General features: G+C 43.5%; 1 protein-coding gene across 1 annotated transcript in view; it reads left to right on the forward strand.

Annotated features, from left to right (window-relative positions):
• SETD2 (SET domain containing 2, histone lysine methyltransferase) overlaps window positions 1–15,450 on the forward strand; it is a 179,355-nt gene that overhangs the window by 142,971 nt on the left and 20,934 nt on the right. The window contains exon 17 of the mRNA XM_070944397.1: window positions 70–150. Within this exon, the coding sequence (XP_070800498.1) occupies window positions 70–150 (81 nt within the window). The remainder of the gene's footprint in view (window positions 1–69; window positions 151–15,450) is intronic.

Genomic DNA, 15,450 nt, shown 5'->3' on the forward strand with positions numbered 1-15,450 from the left:
TGTAATTCTTTGCAAAAATATAACAATTTTTTTCACCATGATAATTCTGTTTTGTGGGTCTTTTTCCAGTCCTCCAAAAAGCCCAAAACTGCTGAAGCAGATACTTCCAGCGAGCTGGCTAAGAAGAGCAAAGAGATCTTCCGGAAAGAGGTGAGTTTATTTTGTTTTGTTTTATTATTTTATTTTATTTTATTTTATTATTTTATTTTTATTTATTGCCCGCCTAACCCTAACCCTAACCCGCCTTTAGTATTTTTTATAAATAACTTAAGGTGGCAAACATACCTAATATTCCTTTCTTCTTCTATTTTCCCAACAACAACAACAACAACAACCGTATGAGATGGGTTGGGCTGAGAGAGAGGACTGGGCCAAATCCACCCAGCCAGCTTTCATGCAGGACTAGAAATCCCAGTCTCCTGGTGATTGGCTCAAAGTCACCCAGTGGGCTTTTGTGCCTAAGGCAGGACTAGAACTCACCGTCTCTTAGTGATTGGCCCAAAGTCACCCAGCTGGCTTCATGCTTAAGATGGAACTAAAACTCACTGTCTCCTGATGATTGTCTAGAGTCACCCAGTTGGCTTTCATGGCTAAAGTGGGACTAGAATTCATCATTTCCTGGGAATTGGCCCAAAGTCACCCAGCCAGCTTTCATGCATAAGGCATGACTAGAACTCATCACTCCCGGTTTCTAGCCTGCTGCCTTAACCACTAGTTACCACCATCAAAACCAGCTCAGCTGCTCCTACTGTGCAGCTGGGTGATGAATCTTACAGGAGAGAGATCCCTCCCTCTGCTTTTGATCACTTTTAAGAGCAAATCTGAAAATATTCCAGAAAAATGTGTGTGTTTTATGCACAACATCTTCCAAACAAGAATGTATGCTTTTATTCACCATGTTTCTTTCTTTTTTCTTTTTTTTTCTTTTTTTGGAAAAGTTTTTCAATTTTATTTCTTATATACATAATATAAAATGTACATTTTCTTATACATAATTAATCCTACATATACATGTTTTCCGCGAGCTGCACTGGCTCCCGGTGGTCTTCCGGGTGCGCTTCAAGGTGTTGGTTCTCACCTTTAAAGCGCTCCATGGCTTAGGGCCAGGGTATTTACGAGACCGCCTGCTGCTACCGATAACCTCCCACTGGCCAATACGCTCTCACAGAGAGGGCCTCCTCAGGGTGCCGTCGGTCAAGCAATGTCGGCTGGCGGCCCCCAGGGGGAGGGCCTTCTCTGTGGGAGCACCCGCCCTCTGGAACGAGCTACCTCCCGGAATATGGCTGATTCCGGATCTCCGCACTTTCCGTAAGGCCCTGAAGACGTTTTTATTTCAGCAAGCCGGCCTGGCCTGAATAGGTTTTAAGGGTTTTTAATTGTATTGCTAGGGGGTTTAAATTGGGGTGGCCGTTTAATTTAATTTATTCTTAATTATTTTAACTTTTATATTGCATGTTATTTTAATTCTCGGCTGTTCACTGCCCTGAGTCCCTTCGGGGAGAAGGGCAGGATATAAATTTAATAAATAATAATAATAATAATAATAATAATAATAATAATAATAATAATAATAATAATAATAAAGAAAGCATTAAAATAAGGCATTTTAATTACATTCGGAGTTTCTCTTCTACCCTTTCTTCCCTCATTTCGCAACAACCCTTCTTCTTCTTCTCCTCTTTCCCTTCCCTCCCTCCTCTCCTCTCCTACTTTCTCTTCCCTCCTCTCCTACCTCATCCTATTTCCCCTTCCTTTCCTCCACTCCTCTCTTCTTTTCCCCCTACTTACCTTCTCTCCTACTCCTATCCCCTACCCTTCCTTCCTCTCCTTTTCCCTTTTTTCCATTCCTCTCCCTCCCTCTCCTCTTCCTACCCTCTACTCCTCTCTCCTTTCTATCTTCTTTGCTGTGGAATATTCTCCTTGTTTGGTATCCGAACAACTCCTGTATTCTAATACTATATACTTTCTTTCAATTTCTTTTCAGATTTATTCTATCAGTATTATCATCATAATTGTACACTTATTCTTATTATCTTCTTTCTTTTCCCCCCTCCCATCCCCCTTTTTCATTTACTCTGGTGTCATCTGAGTTTCTATTTCTTTTTTATCCTCTCCCTCGTTTTACTTTCTTTTATCTAAATCATTTATCTATCCTCTTATCTTCATATTTCTTTTCTAACCATATATAAAATCTTCCCCATGTCTTGAAATACACTGATTCCTCTTTATCTCTTATTCTTAGAGTTAATCTATTCATTTCCGCACAGTCTAAAATCTTTATTACTTCACCTTCTGACGGAATTTTTTCTGTCTTCCAATTTTGTGCAAACACAATTCTTGCTGCTATTATTATATGTATAGTTAAATACACATCTTCTTTACTATATCTCTCTGGGAGAATACCCAATAAAAAAAAAACTCTGGTTTTAATTCTATAGATTTATGTAATATTTCTTCCAACCATTTCTGTATTCTAGACCAATAATTTTTTCCTTCTAAACATGACCACCACATATGATAGTATGATCCCGGCAAATGCAAACATTTCCAACATTTGGCTGATTTATCCTTAAACATCTTTGCTAATCTTTCTGGTGGCATATGCTACCTATAAAACATTTTATATAGATTTTCTTTATATGCAGTTGCCATTGTCAATTTAGAATTCCTTTCCCATAGTTGTTGCCATTTCTCTAATTCTATTGCATATCCAAAATTTTTCGCTCATGTTATCATTGTCTCTTTTACCTCTTCATCTTCCAATCTAATTTGCAACAAATAATTATACAGTCTTTTAATCATTTAATCATTTTTTCATCCTTTCCAATCATTATCTGATCCAACTCTGATTCCCCCAAATTAAAACCATATTGTTTCAAGTCTTTATCGTATCTTGATTGTATCTGCAGCCATGTATACTAGTCAGTCTCAATCCCTCATTTTTCTAAGTCTTGTTTCTGTTTTAATTCTCCCTTCTCTGTTAAAATGTCTTTATATCTTACAATCTTGTCCATGTTAATCATATTTGGATGTGTCAACGCTTCTATTGTTTTTTTTTGTTTTTTTTAATTGAAAAAGTTTTTCAAATACAGATTTCCCCCCCTTTTTCCCCCCTCCTCCCTAACCCCCCCCTCCCCCTCCCCTCCCCCTGTGGCTTCTCCAGAATAAAACCCAAATTAATAACAGATTATATAATACTTTACCATCCTTTTTACTCCACCCTCCATATGCTGACCCTTTCTTTCTAACAATATTATTATATCCCCCTTATACTATACATTTCAAAGCAACATTCAACTATAAAATTATATAATAAATCCTAATTTGGCAATTTCAACTCATAATCTATCCATTTCCTCCTCCCCCATACATATATCTCTTAATTCAAGTCTTTTACGTATATTAATATAACTTAACATCCCTTTTCCTAAACTAAACAATCAGTAAGCTAGCCTATCTCCACCCACTTTCCTGCAGGTCTACCATACATAATATTTTCAATATCTTTGTTCTTCTGCCCACACCACTAAAAAATATTTCCATATATAGATAAAATCCTCAAATGACTTTAAACTTGTAATCCATATGGTATCTTCTGTAATGTTTTTCAGATGGATTATTAATTCCATCACCCATGTTAGGGTAACATCAAATTCTAGTTCCAACAGTATGTTCAGTATCTTCAATTACCATCTGCCCCCATCAATAATAAATGTTTTCGTATATAAAAAACCACCTGAGTGACTTAATATTTATATTCCATATAGTGTCTTCTGTAATGTCTTTCATCTAGATTATTAATTCCAACCACCGTATTAGGGTAACAACCAGATCTTAAATAAAATCCTCTAATGACTTTAAGCTTGTAATCCATATGGTATCTTAACATCAAATTCTAGTTCCAACAGCATGTTCAGTATCTTCAATTACCATCTGCCCCCATCAATAATAAATGTTTTCGTATATAAAAAAACACCCAAATGACTTTATATTTATATTCCATATAGTGTCTTCTGTAATGTCTTCCATCTAGATTATTAATTCCAACCACCGTGTTAGGGTAACAACCAGATCTTCTGCATTCCCCAATCCCATAATTCTCTTGCCTTGTAGCTCAGCATAAACGTAATCCATTTGTCAAAGAATTCAAAATAGAAAGTTCCAATCCACTCAATTTAAGGCCATCTTCCACATCCCAAAAGTACAGCACTGCAGAGATCTGTCACTCTCCTCAAAATAATATAAACCAATACTTTGCCTCAACTATATTTTCATGTATTCAATCGTCTCTTAAGTAACTGGCATTAAACTGTTGTTTAGTCTAAAAAATTTTATTTTTGTAGGACCTGCTTCTTCTTTTCTTAACTTTTTGTGGTTTAGATCTCCATCCTAGTTTCCTTTCTATGAGTTGTATATCAACTGAATGATTTCCATGCTGGTCTGTAACTTGATAAGTCATCACATTAGAATCCAAAGCCGCCTCTCTTGTATTTATAGGTAATCCAACTATAACCTCTAAAGGAGAATCCAAAAGCGGCTCATCCAGAAAGGCCTCTGTAACTTGTTGTTTTTCCGTTACCTCCACCTTCATCTGCTTAGCCTGAATTTCAATCTCTTGTTGATTTTGCTTTTCTTTATTCCCCTCGTGTGTTATACATGGAGATGTTGAACCCATTTTAAGAACCTTATAGTAAAATTCTTCCGCTTTTCAACAGTATTTAGTTGATATCTTTCTCCTTGATATCTCAATATTATACCAACTGGAACATCCCACCTAAATGGGATGTTTTGTTTCTTTAGCTCGGTCACCAAAAATCCAAAATCCTTTTTATCTTTTAACATCTTGGGCGGCAGCTCTTTAAATATCCAAATCTTCCTTCCATGCATTTCAAGAGTGGAGTTAAAAGACTTTTGCACAATGTCATTTCTTATTTCTTTTATCAGTAAAGTAAATCACCACATCTCTAGGCAACTGCCTTTGCTTCGCCACCCAAGAATTAACTCTGTAGGCCTTGTCAATCTTGCAGGATACCTCTTCAGAACTAACCTTTAAAATCCCAGCCAGAACTTCAGCAGACACCTTTCTCAAATCTTCTCTTTTATTTTCCTGTATTCCCCTAATTCTAACCGCAAATTCCATGAATCTGAATTGCGTTATTGTGGCTTCATTTTCAATCCTTTGTTTTATATTATCTACATTGTGAGTCTTGTAATCAGCTTCCTTTATTTTTTTAAACTCTACTTCTGGGCTTTTTTCTTGAATCATTATTAAATCATTTTCAATTCTTTGTATTTTATTATCCAAATTATAAATCTTATCATCAACTTCCTTCATTTTAGACTCTATTTTTAAATTTATAAGTTCATCCATCTTCATAATTACTTCTAAGAAACTGTTCATATGTTGCTTCAGAATATTATACTTTTGTTGAACCAACTCTTTAATTTCCTGTCTAAAATTTTCAAGGTTCTGCTTCACAGTCTTATCATGTCTTACCATCTCCTCCAGTACAAATTTCTTTAGGTCTGAGAAGCCATTCTTCTGCATCTGCAAGCTCACAACTTGTTCATGTGATTTATAAATGGGGGAGCCCCCCCCCCCAGCTTGGTTATCTGGTTTTGTCAGTTTTAGCGCCATCCTGCCACACAAACAGATTTTTTTTTCCTTTTAAAGAAAAAGACTTCTCTCCAAACAATATCAGTAACAAATCTCTAAGAAGGAAGAAGCATGAAATAAGATTTTTTCTCTTCACTTCTAACCAGCACTTTTGTTAGATACTTTGTAACGTAATAAACTATTCAAACGGAAGGACTTTCGCTTTCAGCTTTTCTCCGGCCAGTCGCCATTTTAAACTCTCTTTTTTCCTCCTTTCACTCTTCTTTACTTTTAAAATCAGTCTTGGGGTTAGAAATACTTGCAGTTTAGGATCCCAAATTCGGATTTCATCCTGCTAATTCAGATGATCTGTTCTTTTCGTTAATTGGTCCGGTCCCATCGCCTGGCTCTGCAAGAAGCAGAGTTCTCCCGAAGCCCGGAGCAGCGGCGAGCGGAAATAGGGAGCCACAACCTGCTTCATCCCCAAGAGTAAAAAAGAACTCTGGGGACTTCGCAGAGGGCTCTACCTGCCCTCGCCAGCTCTGTCTCACATTTCCTTTAGGAAATGGAGTTTTTCGAGCCGCCTTTCAGCTGTAAAGGCGGCTCTTTACGGGCGACGGGGCTGGCGGTCTCAAAAGACCGTCTGACAGCGACGGAAGCCAAACCGGAAGCCAACGCTTCTATTGTTGAAAGCCACATTGGTACTTCCATATAATGTTTTTCTTTCACTCTTTCCCATACTACCAACAAGCCATTCCTTACACAATGTCTCTGGAAATATCTGTGAATCCGATTTTTCCCATACCGTAAGAAAGCATGCCATCCTAGTTGTAGGTCATGTCCTTCCAAAGTCAATAGTCTTGTATTTCTCAATAAGATATTCTAATATTTTCTGGTGTAATTTTGCATAAAATTCTTCTTGATTTTCATTTGGAGCATATATACCCACAAGTAATATTTTTTTATAGTTCATTACAATTTCTACCATTAATACTCTTCCTTCCTCATCCTCATATATTTGTTTGGATTGTATTGTCTGATGTAAAATGCTACTCCTCTTTTGCTTTGACCAGCTAAAGTTGTATACAATGTCCCTAGTTTTATTCGCTCCAAAAAAAATTTATGTTGCTTTCTAATATGCACTTCTTGTAAACATATAATTTCTAATTTTAAATTCTCTAATTTATTGAATATTTTTCTTCTCTTTATTGCCGACTTTAATCCATTTATATTCAACGATATTATTTTAATTTCTTCTTCCATTTCCTATTTATTTATTTGCTTTGTCATTCTTAGCTCCCTTAGTTCCTTAACTTCTTTCGCCCTCGCTCCTTCTCTTAACGCTCTCTCTTCTTGTTCTTTCGTTGTCTCTCTTGGCTGTTCTTTCTTCTCCTCCTTCATCCCCTTTTTCTTCCCTCAACCTTCCTTCCTCTTGGACATCTATGTATTGTTTATAAAATAACTCTGCTTTCTCTAGTCTGTATCTTTGTTCTTCCCAGTTCATCAATATTCCTTCTGGAATCAACCAGCTAAAATTTATTCCTCTCTTTATCAAACATTTCGTGAGAAATTGATATTCTTTTCTCAAATCTCTCACTCTTCTTGGAATTTGTTTCAGTGCCACTACTTCTTTCCCTTTGTTCTTTATCGTCGTGTTTCTCATCAATTGCAATATCTCTGCTCTCAGTGTTTTCTTGGTGAATCTGACATGAATTTCTCTAGGTAGATTATGTCTCATCGCATATCTTGTGTGCACTCTGTATATCTCGTCGATTCCACTTAATATCCCTTACTTAATTTCTTCCATTGCTTCTGCTAGTATCTCTGCAATTTTCTCTGCTAAATTTTCTCCCTTTTCTTCTTCAATATTTTGTAATCTTAGATAAAAATCAGCTTTATCCATTTCCAGGGTTATAATTGTTTTTTCCTGATTTTTATCAGTAATTGTAAGTCTATAGTCCATCTCTTATCTTTATCTTTATCTTTATTTGATTTGTATACCGCCCTACTCCCGAAGGACTCAGGGCGGTGAACAGCCAAACAGTAAAATACATAAATACAAAATTTAAAAACAGGATAAAATCGAATTAAACAATTTGGCCCAGACAAATTAAAACACCCCAATCATTTAAAAAACAGATTAAAATTTGCATATTAAAAAGAAAAGAGGGAAAAGATTAGGCCAGGCCTTCAACTTTTTTCTCTGTTGCTTCTGCTTTTTCTTCCATTTGCTGCAATCTTTGTTCATTTTTCCCTATCATTTCTTTAACTTCTTTCAATTCTCCTTCCATTTTTTCCATTCTCCCATCTACCTTGTCTAATCTTGTCTTAAGATCTTCATATATCCGTGATGGCAAACCTATGGCACAGGTGCCACAGGTGGCACACGGAACCATATCAGTGGGCACGCGAGCGTTGCCATAGCTCAGCTCCAGCGCACATGTGTGCGCTGGCCAGCTGGTTTTTGGGCCTTTCGGTCCCACTGGAAGTTGGGAAATGGGCTGTTTCTGGCCTCCGGGGGGGTGGGGAAGGCCGTTTTCACCCTCCCCAGGCTCTTAGAAAGCCTCTGGAACCTGGGGAGGGCGAAAAAGGGGTCTTCCACGCCCACTGTGCCATCACATGCTAAAAGCAGGGAGGCACGCATGCGCAGGGGTGGGGCGCATTGGATTATGGGTGTGGGCACATATGGGTGACCTCCCCGCACTCCCCCCGCTTTTGGCACATGACGGCAAAAAGGTTAGCCATCACTGTCATATATAGTCTGTAGCATATTTTTTTAATTCTATGTTTATTTTCTCTTGCTGTGGCGTGGGTTCTGTTGTTTTTTGCCCAATAGTACCAGATGCTGCAGATATTGATGGTGATGATGAATGCTGTGTTGTTTTCTTCATCTTGTTGTTTTTTTTTTTCAAATCTTACTGCCCAATTTATAATCCAAATATTCGATTTCTTCAAATTCAAACTGGTCACTCAGACTCTTCAGGTTCTTGCTACCCTAATCCACATAGATTTAATCCATATAGGATAAAAAAAAGGTAGAAAGACTGTAACTGAAAAAACAACACCAAAAACAATGAAAAATCAAAAACAGCCAAGATGCCCCAAAAAGGCAAAAAAAGAAAAAACAAAAAGAAGGAAAAAGAAAAGCAAAAGAGAAAAAAGATTTTTCAAATTTTACTACCCAGTTTTATAATCCAAATACTCAATTTCTTTAAATTCAAAATGCCCAATCAGATTCTTCAGGTTCTTGATACCCTAATCCACGTAGATTTAATCCATAAACTATACAAAAAGCCAAGAACAATCAAACAGCCCAAAAGGGCAAAAATGAAGAGAAAAAAATAAACATTAAAAAGATAGGGGGGGGGGGAAGAGAAGATAGAACCAGATCAGCGCAAAAAAAGAAATAAAAATTCACTAGTCCAAAACTCAGGTATTTGCCCAAAATATCCAACCAGGCGATAAAAAGATGAAAAAAAAAAATGTATATATCGCCCCCCCCCCAAAAAAAAAAACTTTTAAAAAAAAACAGAAAAAAACCCTGCCAATGAACTCTTTTAAGTCCAGGAAGAGGGAATTTCTACAAGAAAAAAGAAAGAGGAAAAGGCACAAAAAGAGAAAAACCAGAAAGAAAAAATAATATTCCAAAGTACCACTATTCCAAAATCTTCCAGAATTTATAGTCCCATCAAATGAAAGGAAACAACAAACAGCTTTCCTTCTTCTTCTTTTTTTCTTCTATATCTTCCCCCTTCTATTACAAAGTCCCTAGACCACTTCTTATCAAAATCCTCTTGCCAGTTTCCTAAATGTCCCAAAGTCACTCTCTTCTCGTCTTTTCCTTTGTCCAATTTATCTCTTTAATTTTCTCTGCGATCCAAAATAGTCTTAAAGAAAAAATAAACCCCCAGCTTCAAAACTCCAAACTCTGATTTGCAAATTACAGTTCTTTAGCCAAAAATGCCTCTTTTCCCAATCTCCTTTCAGTTTATTAAATTGCTTTTTCAGCTTTTGTTAATTAGCTTTTATTAATGGCTTCTTCTTCTTCGCCGCTGTTCCGGAAGTGGGGAGGTAGCCTTTTTCCACTCCCTCCCCACTCTTTTTGCCAATTTTCTCGAGTAAATAGTTTTAAAAGTTCAGGAGTTGACTTCTGGTTGGCTCCGTGTGCGTTGCAGACACTCCTCCGTGAGCGCCCAATCCCTGGCACCGTAAAAACCGCCAGAACAGCTGAAAAACAGCTGTCTGGCGGCTTGGAAACTTTCTCCCCGGGCAAAGGGGAGCGAGGAGAGCCGACAGGTGAAGGTAGAGCTCCCCAAGTGCCCTAGGAAAAATTCTGGGGCGCGAAGGGCGAGAGCTCCCTAGAAGCCTGTCAATCTGCTCCGGACCTGGGACGACTCTGCTATTTAGCGGAGCAAGACGCCACAACCAACTCTGCCAATAACAAATGAAGGGTTTTCCAACATTTAAATTTGCTGCAGGCAGAACAAGCCAGGAGAAGTCAGACTGCAAGTATCTAAACTTAACTCCAATGTTTTTTACCTCCTTCGGAAATAACAAAGTAGCAAATTTGTAACAAGATGGCGATTGAGGCTTGAAAGGGCGTGGAAAGTGAAAGTTAAAGGAAAGTTTCATTTCGCTGGTAGCCTCTTGCTTGAAAGAACTTTTGTATTGAGAGAAGGAGGATTTTAAGATACTAATTTAAGACTGGGAAAATCTTTGTGTCTTTCGGAAACTTGACAGACAGTCAGGACTCCTTTTAAAAATCTGTAAAGATTACCAGGTTTCCTGAATCCTGGACTCTCCAACAGCTCCCCGATGTCTCGGGTGCTGGGAGGGAAAATCAGGCAACCATGGCCAGAGACGAGCTATCTGGAGAGAGCCTAATTGCAGCCGGAATGCAGCCTCCCTCGGACATCAAAGCTGAGATGCCTGCTTCAGCGACGGAAGAAAGAAAAGATGAGTATTGGGGGGAGTTAATCTCTAAGGCAGCTGAAGTCGAGTTTCCCCACCCCAATGCCCTGAAAAAGGGGAAGCCCCTGAGCGAGCTGGAAAGAGTGGAATGGAGGTTGGACTGGAAACAAGCCAGGCTTCCAAAGCCCCTGGGGAGTTCCAGAGAGCAGCCAAAGAAGGAATTTGACCAAGCCACCCTTCCCGATGAGGGGCTGTCATGCAGGCCAAAGGAGAGGGGAGGAGCAGTGGATCCCTTTGAAGTGAGAAGAAGCAGACAGGAACACAGCCCCCCTTCTCCACCCATCAGAAAGAAGCCGCAACCAGTGTCTTTCCCACGCAGCAGGCAGGCTGCCCAGGGCAGACAAACCCCTCTCTCCCTCCAAACTAGAACTGAGGAAGAGGGCCAGTTACATCAAATGCAAGCATACAGAGGCCAACAGGGGGAGAGAGGAGCAGTGCTGAGTGGACTGCCTCAGTTCAGAGGAAAGTTTGATGGGGACTCAGACCAGCTAGCTCTATTCCTTGACTCAGCTGAGATCCACCTAGAATGTTATGGACACCTCTACCCATCCCCCAGAGCTATGGTGAATACCATCGCAGAGGGGCTAGAGGGGGAAGCAAGGGAATGGCTAGCAGCCCTCCATAAGAGGAGAGCCCCCCAACTGCAAGATGTAGATGACTTCCTACGACTGCTAGAGGCCAGATTCGAGGAGGCAGAGAAAGACCTGTATGCAGAGGATGAGCTCAGCTATCTAAAGTAGAGGGGCTGCCCCATTAAAGAGCACATCCACGAATCTAGGAGAGTTGTTGGGAGGCTACCCCCTTTGCCAGAGCAGTTGCTAGTGCACTTTTTCAGAACAAGCCTGGACAATCAAATTGCCCAGGTAACCGCTTACTTGGACATCCCAAACCAGCTCTCTGAGTGGTTCCGAGTAGCAATAAAAGTCGACAGTGGATTGCGCGCCAAAAACATGAGATATTTATTTATTTATTTATTTATTTATTTAAATTTCTATACCGCCCTTCTCCAGAATAGGACTCAGGGCGGTGAACAGCCAGAGTAAAAAACAATACATACAAAATTTAAAAACAATTTAAAATAATTAAATATTATTGGCCGTAAATTAAAATAACCCAATTTAAAATCAATTTAAAATTAACTCAGGCCAGCCCCGCTAGTTGAAATAAATGGGTTTTCAGGGCCCGACGAAAAATCCGGAGGTCTGTTATTGTACGTATCTCTGGGGGGAGGTTGTTCCAGAGGGTGGGCGCCGCCACAGAGAAGGCTCTCCCCCTGGGGGTCGTCAGCCGACATTGTCTGGCGGACGGCACCCTGAGGAGGCCCACTCTGTGCGAGCGTACTGGCCGGTGGGAGGCTATTGGTGGCAGAAGGCGGTCTCGTAAGTACCCCGGCCCTAAGCCATGGAGCGCTTTAAAGGTGGTCACCAACACCTTGAAGCGCACCCGGAAGACCACCGGGAGCCAGTGCAGCTCGCGCAGGAGAGGTGTTACGTGGGAGCGCCTCGTCGCCCCCATAATCCCCCGCGCGGCCGCGTTCTGGACCAGCTGGAGCCTCCGGGTGCACCCCAGGGGGAGCCCCATGTAGAGAGTGTTGCAGTAGTCCAGGCGGGAAGTGACGAGTGCCTGAGTGACTGTGCGTAGGGAGTCCCGATCTAGAAAGGGGCGCAACTGGCGTATCAGGCGGACCTGATAAAAAGCTCCCCTGGCCACGGCCGTCAAATGATCTTCTAACGACAGCCGTGCATCCAGGAGGACGCCCAAGTTACGAGCCCTCTCCGTGGGGGCGAGTGATTCGCCCCCAATAGCCAGCGATGGCGTCAGCTGGCTATATCGGGACGCCGGAAGCCACAGCCACTCGGTCTTGGAGGGGTTGAGTCGGAGCCTGTTTCTCCCCATCCAGGCCCGCACGGCCTCCAGGCACTGGGACATCACTTCAAGGGCATCGTTGGGGTGGTCCGGGGTGGAGATGTACAGCTGGGTGTCATCAGTGTACTGATGGAACTCCACCCCGAAGCCACGGATGATCTCACCCAGCGGCTTTACATAAATGTTGAACAGAAGGGGCGAGAGGACCGACCCTTGTGGCACCCCACAAGCAAGGTGCCTCGGGGTCGACCGCTGCCCCCCTGTCAACACAGATTGCGACCGGTCAGAGAGGTAGGAGGAGAACCACCGTAGAACGGTGCCCCCCACCCCCAACCCCGCCAACCGGTGCAACATGATACCATGGTCGATGGTATCAAAAGCCGCTGAGAGGTCTAACAGGACCAGGATAGAGGAGCAACCCCTATCCCGAGCCCTCCAGAGATCATCCACCAACGTGACCAATGCCGTTTCCGTGCTGTGCCCAGGCCGGAAGCCGGACTGGAGCGGGTCTAGATAGACAGCTTCAACCAGGTACCGGGGAAGCTGTTGCGCCACCACACTCTCAACAACCTTCGCAACAAAGCGAAGGTTGGAGACTGGACGATAGTTAGCCAAAACAGCCGGATCCAGAGAGGGCTTCTTGAGGAGGGGCCTCACAACCGCTTCTTTCAAAGCGGCCGGCAGGACCCCCTCACTCAAAGAAGCGTTAACAATCTTCTGGAGCCAGCCTCGTGTCACCTCCCGGGAAGCCAGTACCAACCAGGAGGGGCACGGGTCCAATAAACATGTGGTTGCGTTCAGCCGTCCCAGGACCCTGTCCATGTCCTCGGGAGCCACAGGATCGAACTCCCCCCAGATAACACTCTCAAGACCTGTCTCAGTCATCCCGTCCGGACATACCCAGTCAGAGGCCAGCCCTTCCCGAATCTGAGCGATTTTGTCATACAGATACTGCACAAAGTCCTCAGCTCGGCCCTGCAAGGGGTCATCCCGCACTTCCAGATGGAGGAGGGAGCGGGTCACCCTAAACAGGGCGGCCGGGCGATTATCTGATGACGCGATAAGAGCGGCAAAATAGCTAGATTTCGCCGCTTTTATCGCCACTAGGTAGGTCTTAATATGAGACCTCACCAGTGTTCGGTCGGATTCGGAGCGGCTGGTCCTCCAACTACTCTCCAGGCGTCTTTTCCGGCGCTTCATCTCCCTAAGCTCCTCGGAGAACCAAGGAGCTAGGTGAGTTCGGTGCCGGGTCAGAGGCCGCAAAGGCACGACACGGTCCAAGGCCCCGGCAGCCGCACTATCCCAGGCGGCCACCAGGTCTTCAGCCGAGTCATGAGCCAGAGTCTCAGGAAATGGCCCAAGCTCCATCTGGAACCTATCAGGGTCCATCAGGCGCCTGGGGCGGAACCACCTGGTCGGTTCCGCCTCCCTGCGGCGGGGTGCAGCGGTTAGAAAGTCCAGTCGAAGGAGCGAGTGGTCAGACCATGACAAGGGTTTGATGGCTATATCCCCTATATCAAGGCCACTCAACCACTGACCAGAGACAAAAACTAAGTCCAGAGTGTGTCCCCCTGTGTGAGTGGGGCCATGAATTACCTGAGTAAGGTCCATGGCCGTCATGGAAGCCATGAACTCTCGAGCCATCTCAGACGTTTCACCGATAGATGGCAGGTTGAAATCCCCCATAATAACAAGTCTGGGGGTGTCCACCGCCACCTCAGCTATAACGTTAAGCAGCTCGGGCAGGGCCGTTGCCACGTGGCAGGGAGCCAGGTACGTGACCAACAAGCCCATCTGTACTCCACGACCCCACTTTACAAAGAGGGACTCACATCCGGCTATCTGTGGAACAGTGGTCTCCCTTGGATCCAGACCTTCCTTTATAATAACCGCCACCCCCCCCGCCCCTGCCCTGAGCCCTCGGCTGATGAAATGCACGGAAGCCTGGTGGGCATATATCCACGAGGGGAACTCCCCCCTCCAGACACGAAAGCAACCAGACACAAAAGCAACCAGACACGAAAGACAGGGAGAAACCCGACCTGAAACCAGCCCTCCCTCGAAGCCTGCTGAAGTGCTACAGATGTGGGGGGGAAGGGCCACATGGTATCTGTGTGCACGACCCCAGCCCCAAGGCCTAGACCAGAGCCACCACCCAGGGCACAGCTGGAACAAGGCCCCAAATGAGCCACCAACAGGTCCCGGAGGGCCCTCTGGGCTGAAGAGGTCCCTTCCCACCCAGCCGAAGGGGGGGGAACACCAGGCAACGATGACCAGTTGCCAGAATCCTATGATAGCGAGGACGAGGGTGAAAACGACCCAATGGTGAGGGAACCAGTCCACCCTTTCGTTTTCCCAATACGCCTCACAGCCCCAAAAACAGGGACCCAGGGGGCCTTTCAAGCCCTGATAGACTCAGGCTGCACTAGATGCTTGATCAACCTAACCACAGTCCTGAAACTGGGGATCAGAGCAAAAAGACTGACCCACCCAATCTGGTTCGAACAGGTTGATGGGTCCCTAATGGGGGGAGCCTATGCCACTCACCTGACTGAACCAGTGAGGCTAGAGCTAGAGGATCACTGGGAAGTAATTCAATTCATAATAGCCCCCAAAATGACAGACCTAGTCATACTGGGACTCTCGTGGCTAGACAAGTGGGGACCGACCATCTGGTGGCAAGGGGGTACCCGCAGACTGAGAATAGCAAAGGGGCCCCAACCCCTCCCGCACAAGCAAGCAGAAATACTGCCCATGCAGGGAACCCTCCAAAAGAGCACACCAGAACAACTGGCAGCCACATCCGACAAAACCCCAGAGACCGAACAGATCCCAAAGGAATATCAGGACCTTGCAGAAGTATTCAGCGAGGCCGAGTGCAATGTCCTGCCTCCCCACCACGAGGCAGATTGCGCCATCGAAATCATCCCTGGGGCGAAACTACCTAAACCCAAATTGTATGCCATGACGCCCCGTGAAATGCAAGAAATGCGGAACTACATAAACAAGAACAACCA

The sequence above is a fragment of the Pituophis catenifer genome, unplaced genomic scaffold (assembly GCF_029215685.1).
Source record: "Pituophis catenifer annectens isolate HBS135680 unplaced genomic scaffold, rPitCat1.0.hap2 SCAF_5, whole genome shotgun sequence".
NCBI lineage: Eukaryota > Metazoa > Chordata > Lepidosauria > Squamata > Colubridae > Pituophis > Pituophis catenifer.